Here is a 19,370-nt window from a genome sequence, read left to right on the forward strand (position 1 = left end):
CGTGCGCCGACGATACACATTACGTACCGTTGTTTACAGTACTCGCGGGGCGCAGGTCATTGACCTCCCGCTTGCGTTGTTCCAACAGAGAAGAGCAAAATATCTGCCAGTTTTTGCGTCAGATTTTCAGTGTTTGTTAAAATCATATACAGGCATCCATGCAGCTATAATTCTTCCAACTAGTTCGTAGTTAGGTGAAATGTTTATAGGAATCACACGAATCGGTATCCAATATCAGAGTATCAAATAGTAATGGCCCACGGCCGAGACCGCGTGGACCAGCCGATGGCCCACGGCCGAGACCGCGTTGACCAGCCGCGCTGGTAATCCCCCTATTGTACGTGAAAATGGTAGTAAATTAATTAATTAGCCAACAGCCAATCAACAGCCACATCTGCAAACATGACCCCACCTGCTTGTATGCCCATATTTGGGCCTTCCCCCGAATTCCTTTCTTATTACGTCACGCGCATACGCCCCAACAGTACTTTCCTATGGGGACCACTAAAAAGCAAATAAAACGATTGTAAAAGCTTGTATCAAAAAAATTTAAAAAACGCCTAAGGGTATTTACCCACTCTACCTCTATACGAAATTACAGGTAATTTCGCCCAAAAATGAAGGAGTTGAATCAATGTAAAGAAGTGGCAGGAGAAGAAGAAGAAGGAGAAGAAACATCAGAAAAAGCAATATGGGTTCACCACCACTTCGTGGTGTGGTGAACCCATAACCAGATATAATAGCCACATGTACGGACACCCAGCTAGCAAGTGGACACTGCAAAGGGCTGACTGATTGATTGGTTGATTGATTGATTAATTGATCGATTGGTATGACTTACATCTCTGACAGCATTAGGGTCGGCCACACAGCCAAAGGTGATGTCACACGCTGCTACCACCTCGTTCACAGTACCACCCACGCTTGCACCAGCCTGTACTAAGTCTCGGCACTGAAACAAACAAGCAAACAAATGGTTAGCTTGAAAGTTCATCTGTGTTGATAGAAGTCATTCTGAATCAAGCTTAATAAAACTGTAAAAAGCTGCTCATTCCTTGACAAAGACCAAAGGAGTTGGTTGCGAGTCTAAATTTTTTGTGTTGGAAATTGCAGTCAACTTTTACTACTAAGGCCTATGAAAAAATGTTCTGTTTCCTGTTTCCTGACCGACCCTAGAATAAGTTGCTAATGCTAGCCATGTTTGGGACACTAGCCATGTTTGGGAATCATTGTGTTCTCGCCGCAAAAGCGTCACCTCCTTTGGCTACATGTATGTATGGTGGCAAGAAGCAGCACATGTACTCCAGTCAGAAGCCCTGAAGAAGGTGTCTGATAGACATGAAAACGTAAGCAAGGTAAGAGAAGCACTGGTTGTGTATAAGAAAATCCCAAGAATCCAATTATAGAATGTTTACGATTACTTAACGTTACTCCTTCAAACGAAAGAGATGCAAATTGTGTTGACTTTTAATAGGCAAAGTGTAAAATTGGCAAAAACTGTCATTTCTCATTATTCCACGTTGGCAGGAAAAAAGGCTGAGGATTTTTGTTCCTTGAAGGCATATGAGTTATTTAAAGCACACGGATGCTTTACATGTAGATTAGAAATCACTTCCAAATGGGGGGAGGAGGTACAATGTAAAAGATGGTTTCACTTCCTCAAAGTAACTTAAGGAAGTACACATAGCAAAAAATCCTGACAACACTACGCTCCTCACGGACAAAAATTTTGCTCAATTTGTCATCTTTGACAGACAAAAATCAGTCTGTAAAGATATGGAAAGAAATGTCATTGAATACATTAAAGCTTAGTCTACCAGCAAAAATTTGCCCCTAAAATGCAGGCAATAGCATTTCAGATGGTCTAGATTTCAACATTTTCCCAGGGGACCATGCCCTGACCCAGCTAGAATTGTCAACAAAAAGTCATGAATCAATGTTAAATTTCAGGTTGGCTAGAACACTGATTCCAGCACACTATTCAAAACAACAGGAAATATCAGGGCAAAAACTTCTCCACACACAAGTTTTAAGTTAGCAGGCTAGGCAGCAGTATATTACTTCAAAGAATGTTTAGGCCTTGAAAATGATACTTAATATTCAACATGTTGATTTTATCTATGAAAATAGTAGTAGTTGTTTGTACTAATTGTATCCACTTGTTTGTTTGTTTATTTGTGTGATACAACTTTACGAAAGTTACTGTCCTTTTGTTGTGCCAAGACTTCACGTACGCAATACCAAACCACAAGTTTATTTCCTGGAGGTCTTGCTGCATTTGAGCATGTAAGCCAGGAAGATTTGTTACCGACTTGCCCCCATTATGTATCAGCTTGATTGTATGCAGGTAAGAGGATTTCTGAGTTATAGCCTGTTACTGTAAGTGCTATAATTTTTGCGGACATCAAAAACCTTGCAAAGTGTACAGTGTGGTTTCTACAACTATAGAGTCAATTTCTTTCCACCATACTTTACTTGCAATGCAGTTTGTCAATTTTACCTAAATTTGCATGAAAAAAGTTGCATTTTTGGTAGGAGAAGTTTAGGAGAACTACAGTAGTGGTGTAAGGCAGTACCAGGCTGGAGCTTTGCCAAGTCGTGTCAGTAGCCGCTGGCCACAGAAAGGTGAGCTCTGCAGCCACAATCACAAGTGAGTTCTGTTACCTGCGCATGTAAGCTTTGTGTCAAATGCTACTATCTGTGCCCTACGTTTTGCTTTATCATAACACACTTACTCTCTAGTAAGCAAGGTGGACTTGTGGTTAAGGTCTTTGACCTAGAATCTGAAAGTTCTGAGTTCAAAAGTTTGTATCAGCAGTGTTGTGCCCTTGGGAAAGAAACTCTTCATAACATGTATGTCCTAACTTGACTCAGGTATAAATGAGTATTATGGAGCTTCAGTTAGGGATGTCTTCTTGAATGGGATGTAAAGCTGGAGGTCCATGTTTGAGGGGAGCTATTCGTCAAGTATGTTGGAGAACCCGCCACACTTAATGAAAAAGAGTAAGGGTCCTTCCCAGTGTGAGTGGCTCAAACCTTACAGTCTGGTCTATACATGTAGGTTGAAAAGGTGATAGTCACCTGTTATGTCAACCTTTCCACAAATGTGGTAAATCTCAATCTTATCATATAAGGTTCAGTGTAGACTCTTAAAGAACCTGAAATGTAATTTTCTTTTTTTCTTCTTTAATTTATAAATCTAGCAACTTACAATGTTTTATGACATGTATTTTCTAGAAGAAAATTGGGGATAATATACACTCTCACAGTTTCTCAAAATCTTACTTTGGTTCATTACAGCAATGCCTTTTCTGTTCTTATCATATTCTGAATCAGAAAACTTGCATTCCTATTGTTTTTGCTTTAAATTCTGCTGTTCCAATGTTATGACAGGCAACAGCTGGGACGCATAGAAACCTAACTAGGCCACGGGACAAGGTAAGGACCAGGCACAGAAATATTGCATGGTCATAGAAAGATACAGAATTGAGCTCCAATTGTATGCTACATAATACATGTACTAGTATTTATTAGCTGTATACAACTTCCAGATTCAAAGGGCAGTTTTGACTGTAAATAATAACTGATAGCTACATAATCAGTCTATAGCTTTTAAACAAATATAAAAAAAGGTTTCAAGCATCCTTGAAACAGTTTGATAAACAGATATACCGATAATATAAACAAACCACCTGTCCAGATGATTTTGATTTTTCAGAAGTTCCTGACAGGTAAGTATGTTTACGTACATGTTTACTGTCAATGTCATACGTAAGTCTCCCTTCTAAAGTAAAATTTCTGCAAGATGACTACTATAAAGATATACAAAATAGAGGGCTAGAGAAGTCTCCTAACACTCCCTAAAACTGTGTGTTCCAAAAGGCTTAGGTTCTTTGTTTTCAATAGTTGTTTTCAATAGTTGTTGGCAATACTTATTTGAGATCCGACAACCAGGATATTACAATGATGTGGCCCAAAGGTATATCGCTGTAACAGGTGGAAGAGGTAACTATGACAATGGAACCAGAATGTTGGCCTTTCACCCAGTAACCTCCCATATACACTCATATTTGACAATGTCAGGCCACACCAATGCAATCAATTATTGGTTCTCGGATTTGCCCTTTTTTATTTAGAGACTTTTCCAAGTAATTGCCTGTGAGATTGGGTACTAAGATACAGTGTCATATGGATTTCCTGAAATCCCCTTTAAAGCTTTCTAAAGCCTATTACAAACCAGTGGCATGCCTGTTGCTAATATTGTACAATGTACATGTACATGTAACCCACAAGTCTTACTTTCAAAGTCTGATATGCAAATTTATTGCAACCTCCAAAGGCAGAGGTCTGAAAGACACACCTCTTATAAACAATAGGCATTATGTTACAGGTATGTATTGTACACTTCCAGAATGATCAAAAGGCAACTTTGTTGTACAGGTATTTCTTTGGAAATGATCAACCATGCACTTAAGCTTAATGGCATACATCCTATCCCATAGCATACTAATATCTGTAAGGCAAAAATGTGATGTCGCTGATGGAAAATGATTGCTTGTTTGGCTATTTATTGGCGGTACCCAAAAAATGTAGCTTGTTTTGAGGCTATTTGAGGCTATTTGTGAAAAAATGGCATAAATGTCAATATCTGACAGATTTTGTCATACTTTTTTGTTTAGCCGCAAATGACTGCCTTTAAATCAGTGTGGCCTGAAGAGGTAAAATGCTGACACCTGATCAGACCTTGGCTGAGGGATGTGCAACTCAACACCCACACGGAAACATGACCTGGCACCACCTGCTACAGAAAAAAAAGTCCCCTTCAAATTTCCTCTCAAACCTGTTTATGTTATCCTCTTTACTTTAAAGCTGCATTATGTAACATTCGGATGATACAAGAAGTCAATTTTCTGGTCACTTACAAAGTAAGTTGAATGAAGCATTTTCGAGTTGATCCAGAACCTACCGGTAAATACACGACGTCATGTACATTTGTTGACAAATCAGAAAAAAAATGAAGCAAATCCAAGAACAAATTGATTAAATTAGTGTGGCCTAATGTCCTTTTTTGTTCGGTGATAACCAAAGAAAGTAATTGGTATGGCCCAACACCTGAGGAGTCCCCAGGCCGAGAAGTGGGTAACCTGATCTGCAGGTGGGTAGGAACAATACCACGCACCGCCCGGTACAGTAAACAGCCTAGTGCCAGCCCCGCATTAATGATTTACCCACAAGCCTATTTGCACACTGACGAATCACCTGGCACCGTTGGTACTACGCCTGCGGGCATATCGTTACCGCGCAGGTCACGGACACACACACACCTCACACACACAGGTACAGTTGTCGTCAGACAGGTTACCAGGAATGTTGGGAAGCATGCTAGCAAACCTGGGCAGACACATTTCCACGGACCTCCACGAACTTTGGACTACTACAGATCACAGAACAGGAAGGTAAGGACTTTAGGTCATCGGGATTTGAAATTAGGACAACGACAGGGCCATACAAACACAGACAAGGATTACCAACCAACGGCACACTACACCAAGTGTGGAAATATTGTCAGATTCACAAGGGAACTAGAGCTGTGATTTGGTTCCTTCCTACATGGAGAGTAGTGAGTAAAAAGGGGACATCCTTGACGTAAAAGAGCTGGGCGACCGGAAAAGGGGTCTTTTGTTAAGTGGGGTTGTGACACATATGGCGTGAGTCACCTATACTACAAGCATGCCTTGTGGGGACTAAATACTACGTTGTACAAAAGACTTCTTAATTTAAACCATTTTAAACACAGAAGGAACACCTATTAGCCAATATACAGGTAAGAAATGGCTTCTGATATCATAATAAAATGTAGCTAGAGGGCAAAAAGGTGACAACAATGTGCCTTTAGTTGGTAGTCTCGAATGTTAGCAGCATTATACAATCCAGCGCTGTTTTTGTTGGCAAAAAAACACACTCCCAACTACATTTTGTAGTAAATTTGGACCAATTTTTGGAAGGGAAATATACACCGTTCGGTAACGTGTGCGTACTTTCTGATATTAAGACAGAATACAGCCAACAAGGATGTTTGTATAGTGCACTCAACTGTTATCACTATTGTTCTGTCTGTGAGTGTGAAAAAAATACTCTATACAACACAGTTCTGACTAAGATTTGTAGCATTATTGGCCAATATATACGATGGACATACGTTTAGATCGGATGTGTACATGTACAAATCCCATGTAGCCAGAGGGCAGGTAAGTGGCCAGTGTGTTTGGTTATCACTCCTAACGTCACTCAGGTGTCATCATGGCAACAAAAAATTACAGCTCTGACGAAATTTTACCTTTCTTGGCCAATACACATGGTACCCAGTAAATACATTTGTATTTATTGGGTCAAACTAGAGCTAGAACTTCAGTAGAAGGCAGTGGATTGAAATGCTTGGTAAGCAGTCCTGACGTCACACTCACAGCAAAATGTAGACAAATTGACCAGAAAAACAATCTGTATCATTTGTTAAATGTTAGCTGGTCAAAGTAGGTTTTTCTTGTACCACATTCTAACCCTTTGAACATGTCAATACATGACATGTACCCATCTAATAATTCAGTCAATAATTGGTACATTTCTAAAAGCATAGGGTTCTTAATTTTGGAAAAAAAACGTTCTATACAGTATATTACTCCTTTGCCCCCCTCCCCCTTCACTGCACAGTCACTTTGTGTCAGAATTTATTTGTTCCGATAGATACATGTACATGTACATTGTGTAGCTTTGCTATCCTGATTTTAAAGTCACACTAGTCTCATCTGAAAAGCTAAATCCTTTTCTGTGTTGTATTGTCATACCAAAGACTAGATCAGCTAAAAATATCAACTAGAATGACCCAGACTCCACAATGACGTAAATGTATCAACAAGTTCTCATTGACTGCGTGTCTGTATTATCTTGATTCCAAAATGACAAGTCTCATCAGATTCTAATAGCTTAAAATCCACACCAGGACCAAGAACCAGATCGGCTAAAGATAAGAACTACATGTAGAATGAGTACATGACTTTTGAGCACCCACATTTGACGTCACAACAAGCCCACTAGCCCATTGTTCAAAAGGCGTTCTGCTTCTGGCTGTTTTTCTGGCCTAATCGACTTGATCATTTCCACCTACTGTTTTGAATCCTGGATAAGTGAAGATTTACTTGTTGTTGTTGCGTTTAAAGTTTTGTCCTTAACATAATCGTAACTGACTAACCCTTTAATATCTCCCCAAACTCAAATACGATAATGTGGTCACACAATGAATACATATCTTGCTGCTGCTGCTGCTACTGCTGGTCAGACACACTGCAGCCGCACTCGTTTTTACTTGCTGACTGTGTGCTTTCATGTACCTCCCTTTACAGGTTCAAGTTCATCTGAAATCAATGCAGAAGACAGGATGAGGAAGGGAAGGCCACAGACGACACTGCTGCTCCTGGCTGCGTTCTTACACATCTCTGTGCACGGGTGCCCTACGAACTGTACATGCCGGCCAGACGATCGGGTGGACTGCCAACACGGACACCTGACAAACATTCCCACAGACATCCCAAGGGGAACCGCACATTTGCAACTTCAGTACAACAGAATACACTCCCTTGGCCCGGATGCCTTCCAGTTCTCCATCTTCAGAAGACTTAGGACATTAGAGCTGAGCCACAACGAACTTGTTTCGATTCATCCTGACGCATTTAGGCAGCAAGACAGCGCTCTGGAACTCCTAGACCTAAGCAACAACAACCTTTCCTCGCTCCTCCCCTACACCTTCGACATGCTGTACCAGCTCAAACACCTCCATCTACAGGGCAACAACCTCCCCATCATCGACCAAAACACGTTCAACGGTCTCCGGTCGCTGCAGGTACTGAATCTTCAGGATAACGACATATCTATGGTAGCACCGAACTTGTTTCAGCATCTTCCCACCCTTGTTGACCTGTCTCTACGGAGTAACCAGCTCGGGTATCTGCACGACCGGACATTTGAAGGTCTCTCCAGCCTGCGAACGCTAGACTTGAGTAGAAACAGGATTATCGGTTTGGAGAACGATGTGTTCTTTGGACTGGATAATCTGAACAATTTGCGTTTGGATTTCAACAGACTGACCATGATTCCTGACCTCCCCGAGACTTGGTTTCCAAGGAACTGTCTCAAAAGGCTAAACCTGAGCCACAACCCGATAGAAACCATCACAGACCACGCGCTAGGCCTAGCTATTGAGCTGGAAGAGCTGTACGTTCACGACCTACCCGAGTTGTCGACTGTAGAAAACTTTGCGTTCCGTGGCCTACCGAAGCTGCAGCAGTTACACATGTGCAACAACCCCGGCCTGCAGACGCTGCCCGAACACGTGTTTTTTGGGTTAACACGGATACGACACATCAACGTGCGCAACAACTCCTTCAACGCCATAGGCTCCATCGTCCCCAAAAGCTTGGAGTTACACGAGGTGGACATGTCTGACAATCCGTGGGACTGTTCCTGTGAAAACGATGATTTCCGCGAATGGCTCAAGCGGTTCGACAGCCACGGTGACATACTGAATGACGACAGGTTGCTGTGCAGGTACCCTGCTGAGCTGGAGGGGGAGGAACTGCTGTCCATCCCAGAGGACTACTGTAACGATGGCCATGACAGCGAAGAGGAAAAAGACGGCGAGCGGGAGGAGGAGGAATATCGTGAAGAGGGTTCCGAAGAGGACGGACCGTCCAGGGGTAACCCAGAACCGGAACCTGAACCAGATGAGCCTGAAGTTCCGTGTTCTCACGACGCGTGCCTGATGCAGGGGCAATGTAGCATGCGTGGAGACCTGGCGTACTGCAGGTGCCCCCGCCCTTACCGGGGAAGCTACTGCGAGAAGTATGGAGAGAAGGGGAAGCTTAAAGACATTTCTGCCGAATCTAAAACCGAAACAACCATCGACGTCTCGTGGACGGTGAAACAGAATGACAACAACACGACTTTTCTGGTGTACTGGAGCGTGAACGGACCGATGCAGTACAAAGTAACTGGGGATCTTCATCACTCCACAAACAGATACAGGATAACAGGTCTGGACCCTGGCTCCTTCCACCGAGTCTGCATCTATTCCAACAGGTACAACTTTGAGATCTCCCACAAATGCAAGGACCTGGGCACACTGGGGTATTCTGGTGAGAACCCATGGCAGGGCGACGACAGCTCCATGTTTCCACCACCACCACCAAGAGATCCGTTCAAAATAGTTAACATCGGCAAAGCTATAGGCATAGGAGGAGGGGTGGTTATCCTAATAGGCATCATGATAGGGGTGGCGTGTCGAATAAGGTACCTTCGCAGGACTGCAAACACGGAACCAGAGGCGCCTCCAGAGTACAACGGGACTCAGTCACGCGAGCCACAGTTTCAACTTCAGGATCTCCCCCCGCCGTACCACGAGGTGGTGAACCAGGGATTTGCTAATCCCGCTGTTAATCCAGGATCTGTTAATCCAGGATTTGTTCATCCTGACCATCAGCAGAGGGATAACACTAACAGGTCGAGTAACAACATGTTAAATAGCGCCCCTTCCCTACCGACCATTTCAGAGGAGAACGAAGGGGGACCAGACATGGAGCAACACAGAAAGTAGTTTCTACCTTGGACATTGCAGAAAACATACTTAGTTTGAAAGTTTGTCTGTGTTTGGTAGAAATCATTTTGAAGTCACTGTAATTTCTGACCCAAATTTTTGACTGTCCAATTCTGGCCTTTGCCAAAACAATACCTGACTTCTGCGATGTCACATTCTGCGATCACTCAGTGAGCAGTGGATCATAGGATGAAAAAAGGCTATGGCTGTATCTTCTATCCGGAATCACTCTCCAAGCAGAGGTATTAGTTGGATTTATTTTTTAGGCATTTTTAACGATTTCTATTTGGCTTTTTTTATACTTGCATCTTTTTTCTCGTGGCATGTAGGATACTGCCCTGCTGCTCACCAATATTTTGATAATCTTCTAGCTACCAAAAGATTTGCTTGGAGATTAATCCTGCACAGCACAGAAGCAGTAGATTGCTCATCAGTTGGACAGTCAAAAATTTGATGTCCAATTCTTGTGTTGGAAACTACAGTACAACTTTTAAGCTGAAAACAGTAACTGTTGCAGTAACAATTCCTCTCATGTTTGTGAGGAAAATGGGACAAAATGTTCCACATAAAGACATTGTGAACTTGTATCAAATACAAACATGTTTTTTATAGTGACACTACAGTTGTTCATAGTAATGGAAGTTATTAAAATGGCCATTGGTAAAAAAAAAACAAAGGGTCATGGAATTCATTTAGGCAGTGAAAAGAAAACTATTTAGGTTTATGGATGGCAGCATTTTTTCAAACACATGCAAAAGAGCTGAGAAAAAGCAACAAAAAATGCCACAATTTGATCTTTAAAACAAGTGTGTCCTCATGTGAACCCTCCATGGTCAATTTCTATGCTTACAATACTTAATATACATTTTTGAGCGTTTTCATGACTACACTAGGTCTGAAACTAATCTATGCAAGAATGCCAGTGTACATTGCTACCTCTCAGTTGCATTTCATTGGTCTGTGTATTTTTGCAGCAACTGTTTAAAGTTGTCAGGATACATGTATGTGCTGAAAGAATAATTTTGCTAATATAAGATTTGCTGAGTTTAAGCCAAAGACTTTATTGTTATGTTTTAAGTTGGTAAAAGTGTGACGTTCAAATATGAGGAATCTAATTCATGCAATCAGAAATGTCTAAATTAACCAGAATGTTGACGTCAAGAGTTGAATGTGATTTTGTCAAACAAAATGATTAAATCCTTTTTGCATCAGATATTGTACCTTGGTTCTTCAGTCACAATGCTGTGCACAGTATCTAATATTATTCATAGGAATAATACGTGTAATACAAAATCAACACAATACATGCAGAACTAACTCACCACACATTCCTACCCCATTGGCATTAGTGTAAAATAGCAACAATCAAACATACATTGTACAAATGATGGTAGGAAAGGAGACATCTACATAGATTTGTGCATTTTCAGTGAAAGTGTCATGTACATGCAAATGTGTATGTACAATCAGTGGGTATTGCTCACTATAGCACATTATATTTAAAAAAAAAGATCTCAAACTTCTTACTGGTACCTTCAAATGTATGCAATGAACCATTAAGCTATGGCCAAATGGCTAGGCTAGTGGATCAAGAGGTTGTGGGTTCGATTCTTTGCATTCCTAGCCAGACATTGTGTCCTTGGGAAAGGCACTACACACAACTTTCTTCACTCCACCCAGGTGTAAAATGGGTACTAGGATTCAAACTCAAGCCAAGGCCTCTTGGTCCACAGGCAGGGCCACTAACCTAAACTGTGAGTTAAGTGTACAAAACTCTATAAGATCAAAAGAGGGAATCTAGAATTAGTAGAAACTCTCTCTCTGATCAAAAGAAGGAATCTTGAACTGCCAGTTAGAATGATTACAATCTCACACGTACACAAACACTCAGGGGGTGCTTGGAAGTACCATAGTGCTCTGGTGCCAGGTAGTGCCAGTAATAACAAGGTAGCAAGATGGTCTTGCGGTTAGAGTTGTTGACTTTATTAGGATCTAAAGATTCTGGGTTTTGAAAATGCTTGTAACTGGAAAATGTAAGTAAAACACTCAAGTCTTTCATCTGTTGATTTAGAAGATGAAGTACAGCAAGCTTAGTAGAGTAGCGCTTTCACAGTATGACATAAAGCCTCCACCCACACCCCCTCAAAAACCTGACAATGGTTTATCCCATGACCAGTTTCCATGGTAACCAGGGTTGAGTGTTTGCTTCTACCACCTTGCACAGTCTACAATCGACAGCTACCTCCCACATGTATGTTACCTTTTGATTTGATTTGACTCTGTACCGTTTCGTATCATGATGTTTTTTTCTCTTGGTGTCTTATATATTATAAGCCCATTTGGGCTGCGTGGTGTGTAGTCGCAAGACACAGTAATAAACTTCCATTCATTCATTTGCTACCTGGCCATATCAGTAACACTGCTCTCCATTGTGACACACACACATGCACATGCAAACACACGCACGCACATGCACACACAAAGACACACATACATACAAACACACACACACACACACACACAAACATTCCCATATAAATCAGACTTCTATGTGATGTACCTTCATAGGAGTCCTGTTCCACACCATCACACTGTGGCCAGTCTTGATCAGGTTTCTCACCATCCCAGAACCCATGATGCCCAGACCTAGGAACCCAATCCTAACAAACAAACAAACAAATAAACACAATGTCACTCTGTATGTTTGTCCATCCCAGACACCATGATTACCAGGCCTAGGAAAAGAATCCTAACAAATTAACAAAAGAAGCACAACATCAGTTCAACATACATGTACATGTAAAATGTACAAATTCTGATTTACGGATACTAGTCTGGCTTCCAGAATAATTTGCATGAACATGGAGAGAAAAGGGAGCTCTTACTTCAAGCACGTGGGCGTGATGTCGTCCTTTGAGGTCACAATGTCCGACTCTGTCTCGTGCTGCAAAACAAAATATTGCAGAACTTTTAGAACACTAAGATAGCTGTTTGGCTACCAGTTCTCTATAGGTGATGAGGCTCGGCAGAAGGGAGAAGGTTTAAAGAAAATAGAGGAGGAACACATTGTACTGAGCTCTATCAAGACTAGAAAGGTAATCATTACAGTCATGTATTTCCAAAGCAAAATAAAAATGTTAACCTTCACAATAGTCTAGCCTAACAAACTACTGTCTGCTCTGTTTATTCTTACTTAAACACATTCATATGGTGACCAGCCCCTTCAGCTCTGCCCTGCTACATAATGTAACCCAACACCACAGGGTGTATGTTACAGCACCAGTTACCATGGTGACAGATGTTTGGTCCAGGTCATTGACCTTAATGTGCTTGAAGAAGAAGAAGAATCAAAGCAAAAAAAACAGCATGTTTTCTGTAGCTGCCTCAAGGTAAACATAAAATACATGATTTCTGTGACATGTTTATAGCAGATGATTGTACCTCTGACTCATCAAAGTTGTACAGGTCACTCTCGTTGTCTTCCCTGGGTCTCTTCAGGATTATGGAGGCTTCTGCACCCAAACTCTGTCAGGGGAAGGTAACACATTAAAGTGTTCATGACACCAAAATACAACCTTATCTGATTGCAGTTGACATAGCTAATATTACCTGGTTAACAAACACGTTTACAATAAATATACACGGTTCTCCTGTTACATTCAAAATTTCAAGGCCCCGTCTCGGAAAGGTCAGCACAAGTCACTACTGAAGTCAGTCCCGGCAGACTATTTGCATCTTTACATGACGTACATTTTATTTTTGCATTTCTGTATTTCTTCTTGAGCTGACATAAAAAACATCACCCTGTGATGTCGGCTCCAGAAAAATCAAAGAAATGCAAAAATGAAACATAGAGATGCAAAAATCTCTTACCCAGATAAGAGGTCTGTATAGCCGTGCAAATACTATTATACGCAAATTCGCTTATTGTTCTTCATATGTTAAAAAGACGTTGTTTACAGCTCATTGCTCCCAACTTTTTGCTGCACAGTTGTGGGACAGAGCTAGTTCTAGAATTGTATCAAAGTGTCGAGTTGCTTACAATAACTGTCTTCGCATCATAATGTCACTACCCAGATTTTGTAGTGCAAGTGAAATGTTTGTATACAATAGGATTGACACATTTGATGCTACATGGCGTAAACAATGTTACTCATTTATATCCCGTCTATACAAGTCATCAAACAACATTATCCAATCTGTTCTTAAATCTGAAGTGATATTCCGTAGCAGATTCTTTCGCAATAACTGGGCCCGTCTGTACATATAGTTATATTATTATTTTACTGATGTTATTGTGTGTGTATTTTATATGTATGTTGTGTATGGGCGACTTATGCCTGAAATAAAGAAATAAAGTAAAAAGAGATGACCAAGGCAGGCAATTGCGAAGCTTGCCGGAGCATCTCCAAAAATTCACTTTTGGAAGGCCTTACAAACTCAACTTCTCAGTCATCATGATTAAAACCAACTTCAAGTGAGACATTTGGCTACCAGTTCCCTATTGCTTACAGAGTTAGGCAGCAGGAAGAAGGTTAACTTAAAGAATATCTTAGCAAGTCTGTATGAGTCACAGCCTCAAAATGGAATCTGTGATGTTGACAAATTTGACAAATGTTCATGTATTTATTTCCTGATGAAAATATGAATGACATCTGCCCAGTTACCTCTGGTGGCCTCTTCAGTCCAATGGATGTGGACGGACTCTGAAAATCAGATCACAATTAATCATAAGACGTAACTATCATGAAAGTTTATCTGAGTTAGTAAATTACAAAATGAAAGTTTAACTGTTCTCTAACTCAAAAAGAATTTGACTCAACAGAATTTCCACCGAATCTCTAACTTGGCCGTCATCTCTTCGGTCAAATAGCAGATAAAGACCGAGAGATTCACTCAAAAATTCCAGTGAGACAAATTGGTGAGTTGTACAACAGCTTAATTTTCATAAATATATAAATCAAAAGATGTCTCATCTAAGTATCACTGTTAAACACTCAAAATATGCAGGCATCTATGAATAACTAAGATTAAAAAGATGAAGCCACAAGAAGTCAATCAATTGGTTCTCGGATTTGCCTGCTTCTGCCTGGATTTGCCCACTTCTGATTTGCATTTAAATGTTTTCTTCGTTATTTTCACACACTAGACATGTCAAAGACAATGACAGGAAGTTAGATCAAAGGTACCATAAAGGTCATTTCACTTCCTGTCTTCAAGTTCTTAACATCTCAACTCTTCCTGCAGAAAAAAGGTGTTATAAATGCTGCTATTACCACAGTTTTGCCGAGAAGTGGTTCTCTGGAGTAGGTTTTCTGCACAGGTTTGGAGCTGGGCACAACCTCCTCATGGTCAATGTCATCTGTGTCCTGCAAGAGCAACAGACAGGGTTCACATATAGTACTAGTACTTTCTTTAAGGCATGCATCATAGGTCGCCATACGATTTGGATGTCATAGGATCATGAAGTTAGCTGTGACAACACTAACAGAGTCTACAACATCCAAACTTTAACCTATCCAGTCTTTGTATGCTTAAGTGCAAACGCAGTTTTGGTACTGTAAGGTTTTTGCCCACATGTAAATCGAGTCTTGAGGTACATTGTATAATATCTCTCTTGCGTCTTCAATGACTAGTGTTCACTTTCCAAGTTTCCCTGCTACAGGTCCATCTTGTTTTACACTTTATAGATGATAAAGGACATCTGTAATACTTAGAACACAACAATCTGAAGCTATGAATAATCTAAAGGTATGAAAAATAGTGTAAGCATAAACTCTAGTTTAAGCACTAGGTTTATAAGGGAACAAAAAAGGGTGTTAGAAAAGCAAGAACAATTATTATCAACAAACTAGGACAAGCAGCTGAAATGAGCTTGTGAGAAATGAGTTGCAAAACAATGACATCTGCAAAATGAGAACAAACATGCATGTCAAAAAAAACAAAATGATTTAAAAAAAAAGGATTTCAAGATACATAATATGCAGGGAAACATATAAAACATGGTTAGTAGATGGAGCAGGGACTTTATCATGCCTTTGGATTGAGACAAACTATAGGCTTAGACAGGGCTTCAGATCTGCATATGCAGGTTTGTGCAGGTAAAATGGGAGCTGTTCAGGTGCATAATTTGTGATGTCTACCTGTGCCTAAATAAAACAATTAGGTGCCCAGTTCTGATTCTCGGTGCACAAAATGGAAAAGTATAATTTTTATCAGAGTATTTTCCACTCTGATACACCTGCAAATTTATAGCTCTTCCAGCTTCTTCAACTGACCAACATGACAACTGTGTGACATTACATGCAAACACCCTACAGCTACATGTTAGCAGAGTGCACTGTGCCTGTGGTGAAACTCGGATTTTCCATTATTTCTGTTGGATGTTTGGTCAACGTTACATCAGAAATTTGTCCGTTGCAGACAATATCTTTTCTGACACACCATTTTAAAACTACAGATGGGACACGAACACGACCTTAAACAAGACGTTCTGCCAAAGTGCTATGCACAATACATGCATGCTTCTGCACAGGCATAGTGCGTTCTGCCAATATGCTCCCTACAGGTTGCTGGGACTAGAACCCAGGACCCTCACCCTGTACGGCCCTGACTTGGGTGACGCAGAGTGCTTGGGTGGCCGGCCTCGCTAGAGTAGGAAAGAAATTGAGAAGAGAAGAGGGAGGAAAAAAGGAGAGAGAGTCAGAGTTACATCAATGCAGAAATATAAAGCAAAAGTGGAGAATCCAGAAATGTTGACAAGGTTTTACAAGACTAGTAATGTGCAAGTATTACCTTCTTGGTCTGTAGATTGAGATGAAATGTCCAGAATAGTTCAGACATGAGGATTGATAGATATTTTACAAGAACTCTCTTAAAAGACGAGGATAAAAAAAATCATATTGTACTTAGTGACACTGAACCTAAAACATCCAACAAGTTTATCTTTTGAACCAAGGAAAGCACCACCATATGTGATGTTATCAATAACTAAAACTGGAGGCATTTTGTTGGCCACCTTTTTACAGTTATATACTTGAGGGGTGGGTAGGGCAAATGGACCACAAATTGTTCAGGTACAGGAACAGGTCTGGGACTGTACCTGGACCTCTCTACCTAATGTTACGTTTAGGTACGCATCACTAGTTCTGTACCTATAGACTGATGAAATATAGTGGATGTCAGCATGTTGGCAGAACGTAGTGTTTTAAGGTCATAATCGAGTATCTAAGGATGACAGTGAAAAACCATGAAAAATGCGGGTTTTGCACAGACACAGTACATTCTGCCAACATATTGTGGATGTCTAACCTTCATGGATATAGACTAGGTCTAGGACAAAAATGTTGTCCTACCAACCCTAGAAAAAAACTGCTGACCCTAGCCCTTTTTGTGTCCCCTGCAAGGACTGTATGATAATTAGTTGCTGTGTTCTGTACCTTGGCTCCGCCCCCTTTCCTGAGCACGGCCTCCACAGCCTCCACTGCCTGGTGGAAACGTTTCCCCTTGTTAGCCTTGATCATCTGGTCCTTGTACTCCTCAAAGGGCTTCAGGTTCTCAGCCTTTACCCAGGCACTGTAAGAGCATACAACAATGCACAATGGCATCAGGGATTTATGTTACAGTAGAGATATATCAATGGCTAAGTACTGTGTTCTATGTTCTGGAAACCAGACTCCAGAGGGTAAGAGGAAAAGGGCAGACCAAAGCTAACATGGCAACGCACTTTCCATAAAGACCTGGAAAATAGGGAATTTGGCCAAAGATCGAACAGAGTGGAGGAAACTTGCTGCCCAATATGATATGCACGGGAGAAACTAAGTATAACTAATCGATAGTTGGGAACCAAACTATTGTACAGTATGTCATCGTTAAAAACACAAATTGAATGACAATGCAAAAGTCCACTCACTGGTCTTCCGTGCCATAGAAGAAGACGAAGTACACAGGCTTCTTCCCTTTAGGTTTCTTAATGTCCTTCTTGGGCCGAACAATCTGTGGAGAGCGGAGAAGGAAAAATAAGTAGTCAAGTGACTAGTAGACATGACTGTAGACACATCCTATATGACCTTACAGAGCCGTAAAGTGTGTTACTGGGAGATCAGACAAAGCTTCATGTACCCATGTATGTAGCAAAGAGTTCTTGTTGAAATTGGTGTTGCAGGTACTACAAAAAAAAGAGAACTTGATTTTAGGTGATTGAAAAAGAATGAATTACTACTAAATGAATGAATTTGCACCACAATTTTAGAAGGTACAAAGTCTGACATTACACATATCAAATAACAACGGTGGAAGCCTTCTCTCCTATATCGTGTATGATACTGTATCAATGTGTCAACAATACTACAAAACTAATCTATGACTGTAGTATGGGGGGTTAGGGGTTAAAATTTATTGACATATTGTGATGATTTGGTGCTGTTGAAGATAAGTGACCTACATAGAAAATGACATATATAGGCAGATATGTGAGCTGCTTGTTATTGAATATTTTACTTAATTATCTTATTTATTTACATGTATTTATGTATGAATATTCTGAGTAGTCTTTCAGTTATGAAATATCAATATCAATCCCTGATATGCTCGGGATGATGAAAGTTGAAGGAATCTTGTTGAAAAAACAACAACAGGAAAGTGGAATTTAAATATTTGTCACACGAACGCAGACAATCAAATTATTTCTGATAATTTCTTGCATACGGTTGACTGTTGAGTAAGGCCTCTGCCGGCTGCCCAACGAAAATGCGCAACAACAGAAAATCTATTCAAGTGATTTGCATGTAGGCATCTGCATCAAAGAAGATTCTTGTTAACCTCTTCTACAAAACAATCAGCAACCACAGAGCCGACTTTTGTTTACCACAACATGCCCTTTTCTGACCCGCTCATAATTTACCATGTCGGAAGCGTCACGTGCGGACACCAGATGATATGACAGCTAGCTTAAAACGTCTAGCGCTTTTACATAGCAGCGCTGGCGCTTACACGACCTATAATGCTCGCCGAGGCGGCTTCACGAGAAGAATTAAGAACATTTAGCGTACACAGGAGGCGGAGATTTGGTACAGAGAAGAGTTTAAAGCCACGCTAAATAGCGGGTATTGTCTGCAGCACGGGACGCGTCAGTGGGGGGAGCTACCACAACCCACACAAAGATCCACCCACCTTACTCGGCCAGGGCGGGAAACTGCTCAGCTTGGCCCTGAAACAAAACAACAGGGAAACTCTTCAGACATTTTTCTCAAGGATCGCGTGGAAATCGAAGAGGTATGGAGAGGATTTAGCGAGACAGGACGGAAGGAAAACCTACCAAACGATGTCACCGATGTTAAACTGTGCCGCCATGTTTACTACAGGGGACGCTGGGAAATCTCAGCGGGGAGGACGAGTCTATACAATAAGAGGGGACTTGGCCCTAAAAGTATAAAATCATAAAATAGCTAACTATGATATGCTTTAATGCCTTTTATGTATTCAAAATATAAGAATATACTGAAAAATATAATAGATTATATTTAATAAGTTGTGTATTTGTCGTATGAAAAATCAAGCTTCTTACGGCCCCCAATTACAAATCGTCTAGTCCCTATACCCGGAAGTGAATAGGTTGTTGAGATTTCTCTTGTTGGAGGGGGAAATTTACCCTGACTTTCCTGGCCAGTTATTTCCATTTTTTCATCGAATTTTACTAGTATCCGTACACTGTCTTGAGTAATTCTCT

General features: G+C 40.8%; 2 protein-coding genes across 4 annotated transcripts in view; one reads left to right on the forward strand and one right to left on the reverse strand.

The window, feature by feature from the left end:
* LOC109472758 overlaps positions 1-9,794 on the forward strand; it is a 13,923-nt gene extending 4,129 nt beyond the window's left edge. Inside the window, exon 2 of the mRNA XM_019772607.1 lies at positions 7,398-9,794. Coding sequence (XP_019628166.1) covers positions 7,398-9,643 — 2,246 coding nt within the window. The 3' untranslated portion in view covers positions 9,644-9,794. The remainder of the gene's footprint in view (positions 1-7,397) is intronic.
* Positions 1-19,044, reverse strand: part of LOC109472756 (putative oxidoreductase GLYR1) — a 29,846-nt gene extending 10,802 nt beyond the window's left edge. Inside the window, exons 1-12 of one of the 3 annotated variants that reach the window (XM_019772601.1) lie at positions 18,960-19,044; positions 18,815-18,851; positions 17,556-17,638; positions 17,083-17,218; positions 16,439-16,447; positions 16,242-16,292; positions 14,920-15,012; positions 14,311-14,349; positions 13,085-13,168; positions 12,529-12,587; positions 12,204-12,303; positions 842-952 (exon numbers count right to left, since the gene is read on the reverse strand). In XM_019772601.1, coding sequence (XP_019628160.1) covers positions 842-952; positions 12,204-12,303; positions 12,529-12,587; positions 13,085-13,168; positions 14,311-14,349; positions 14,920-15,012; positions 16,242-16,292; positions 16,439-16,447; positions 17,083-17,218; positions 17,556-17,638; positions 18,815-18,851; positions 18,960-18,994 — 837 coding nt within the window. In that variant the 5' untranslated portion in view covers positions 18,995-19,044. The remainder of the gene's footprint in view (positions 1-841; positions 953-12,203; positions 12,304-12,528; positions 12,588-13,084; positions 13,169-14,310; positions 14,350-14,919; positions 15,013-16,241; positions 16,293-16,438; positions 16,448-17,082; positions 17,219-17,555; positions 17,639-18,814; positions 18,852-18,959) is intronic. The other 2 variants (XM_019772602.1, XM_019772605.1) reach the window with 2 other exon arrangements.
* Between the last annotated feature and the right edge of the window lie 326 nt (positions 19,045-19,370).

Source organism: Branchiostoma belcheri, unplaced genomic scaffold (genome assembly GCF_001625305.1).
Source record: "Branchiostoma belcheri isolate BF01 breed outbred unplaced genomic scaffold, Haploidv18h27 scaffold280, whole genome shotgun sequence".
NCBI lineage: Eukaryota > Metazoa > Chordata > Leptocardii > Amphioxiformes > Branchiostomatidae > Branchiostoma > Branchiostoma belcheri.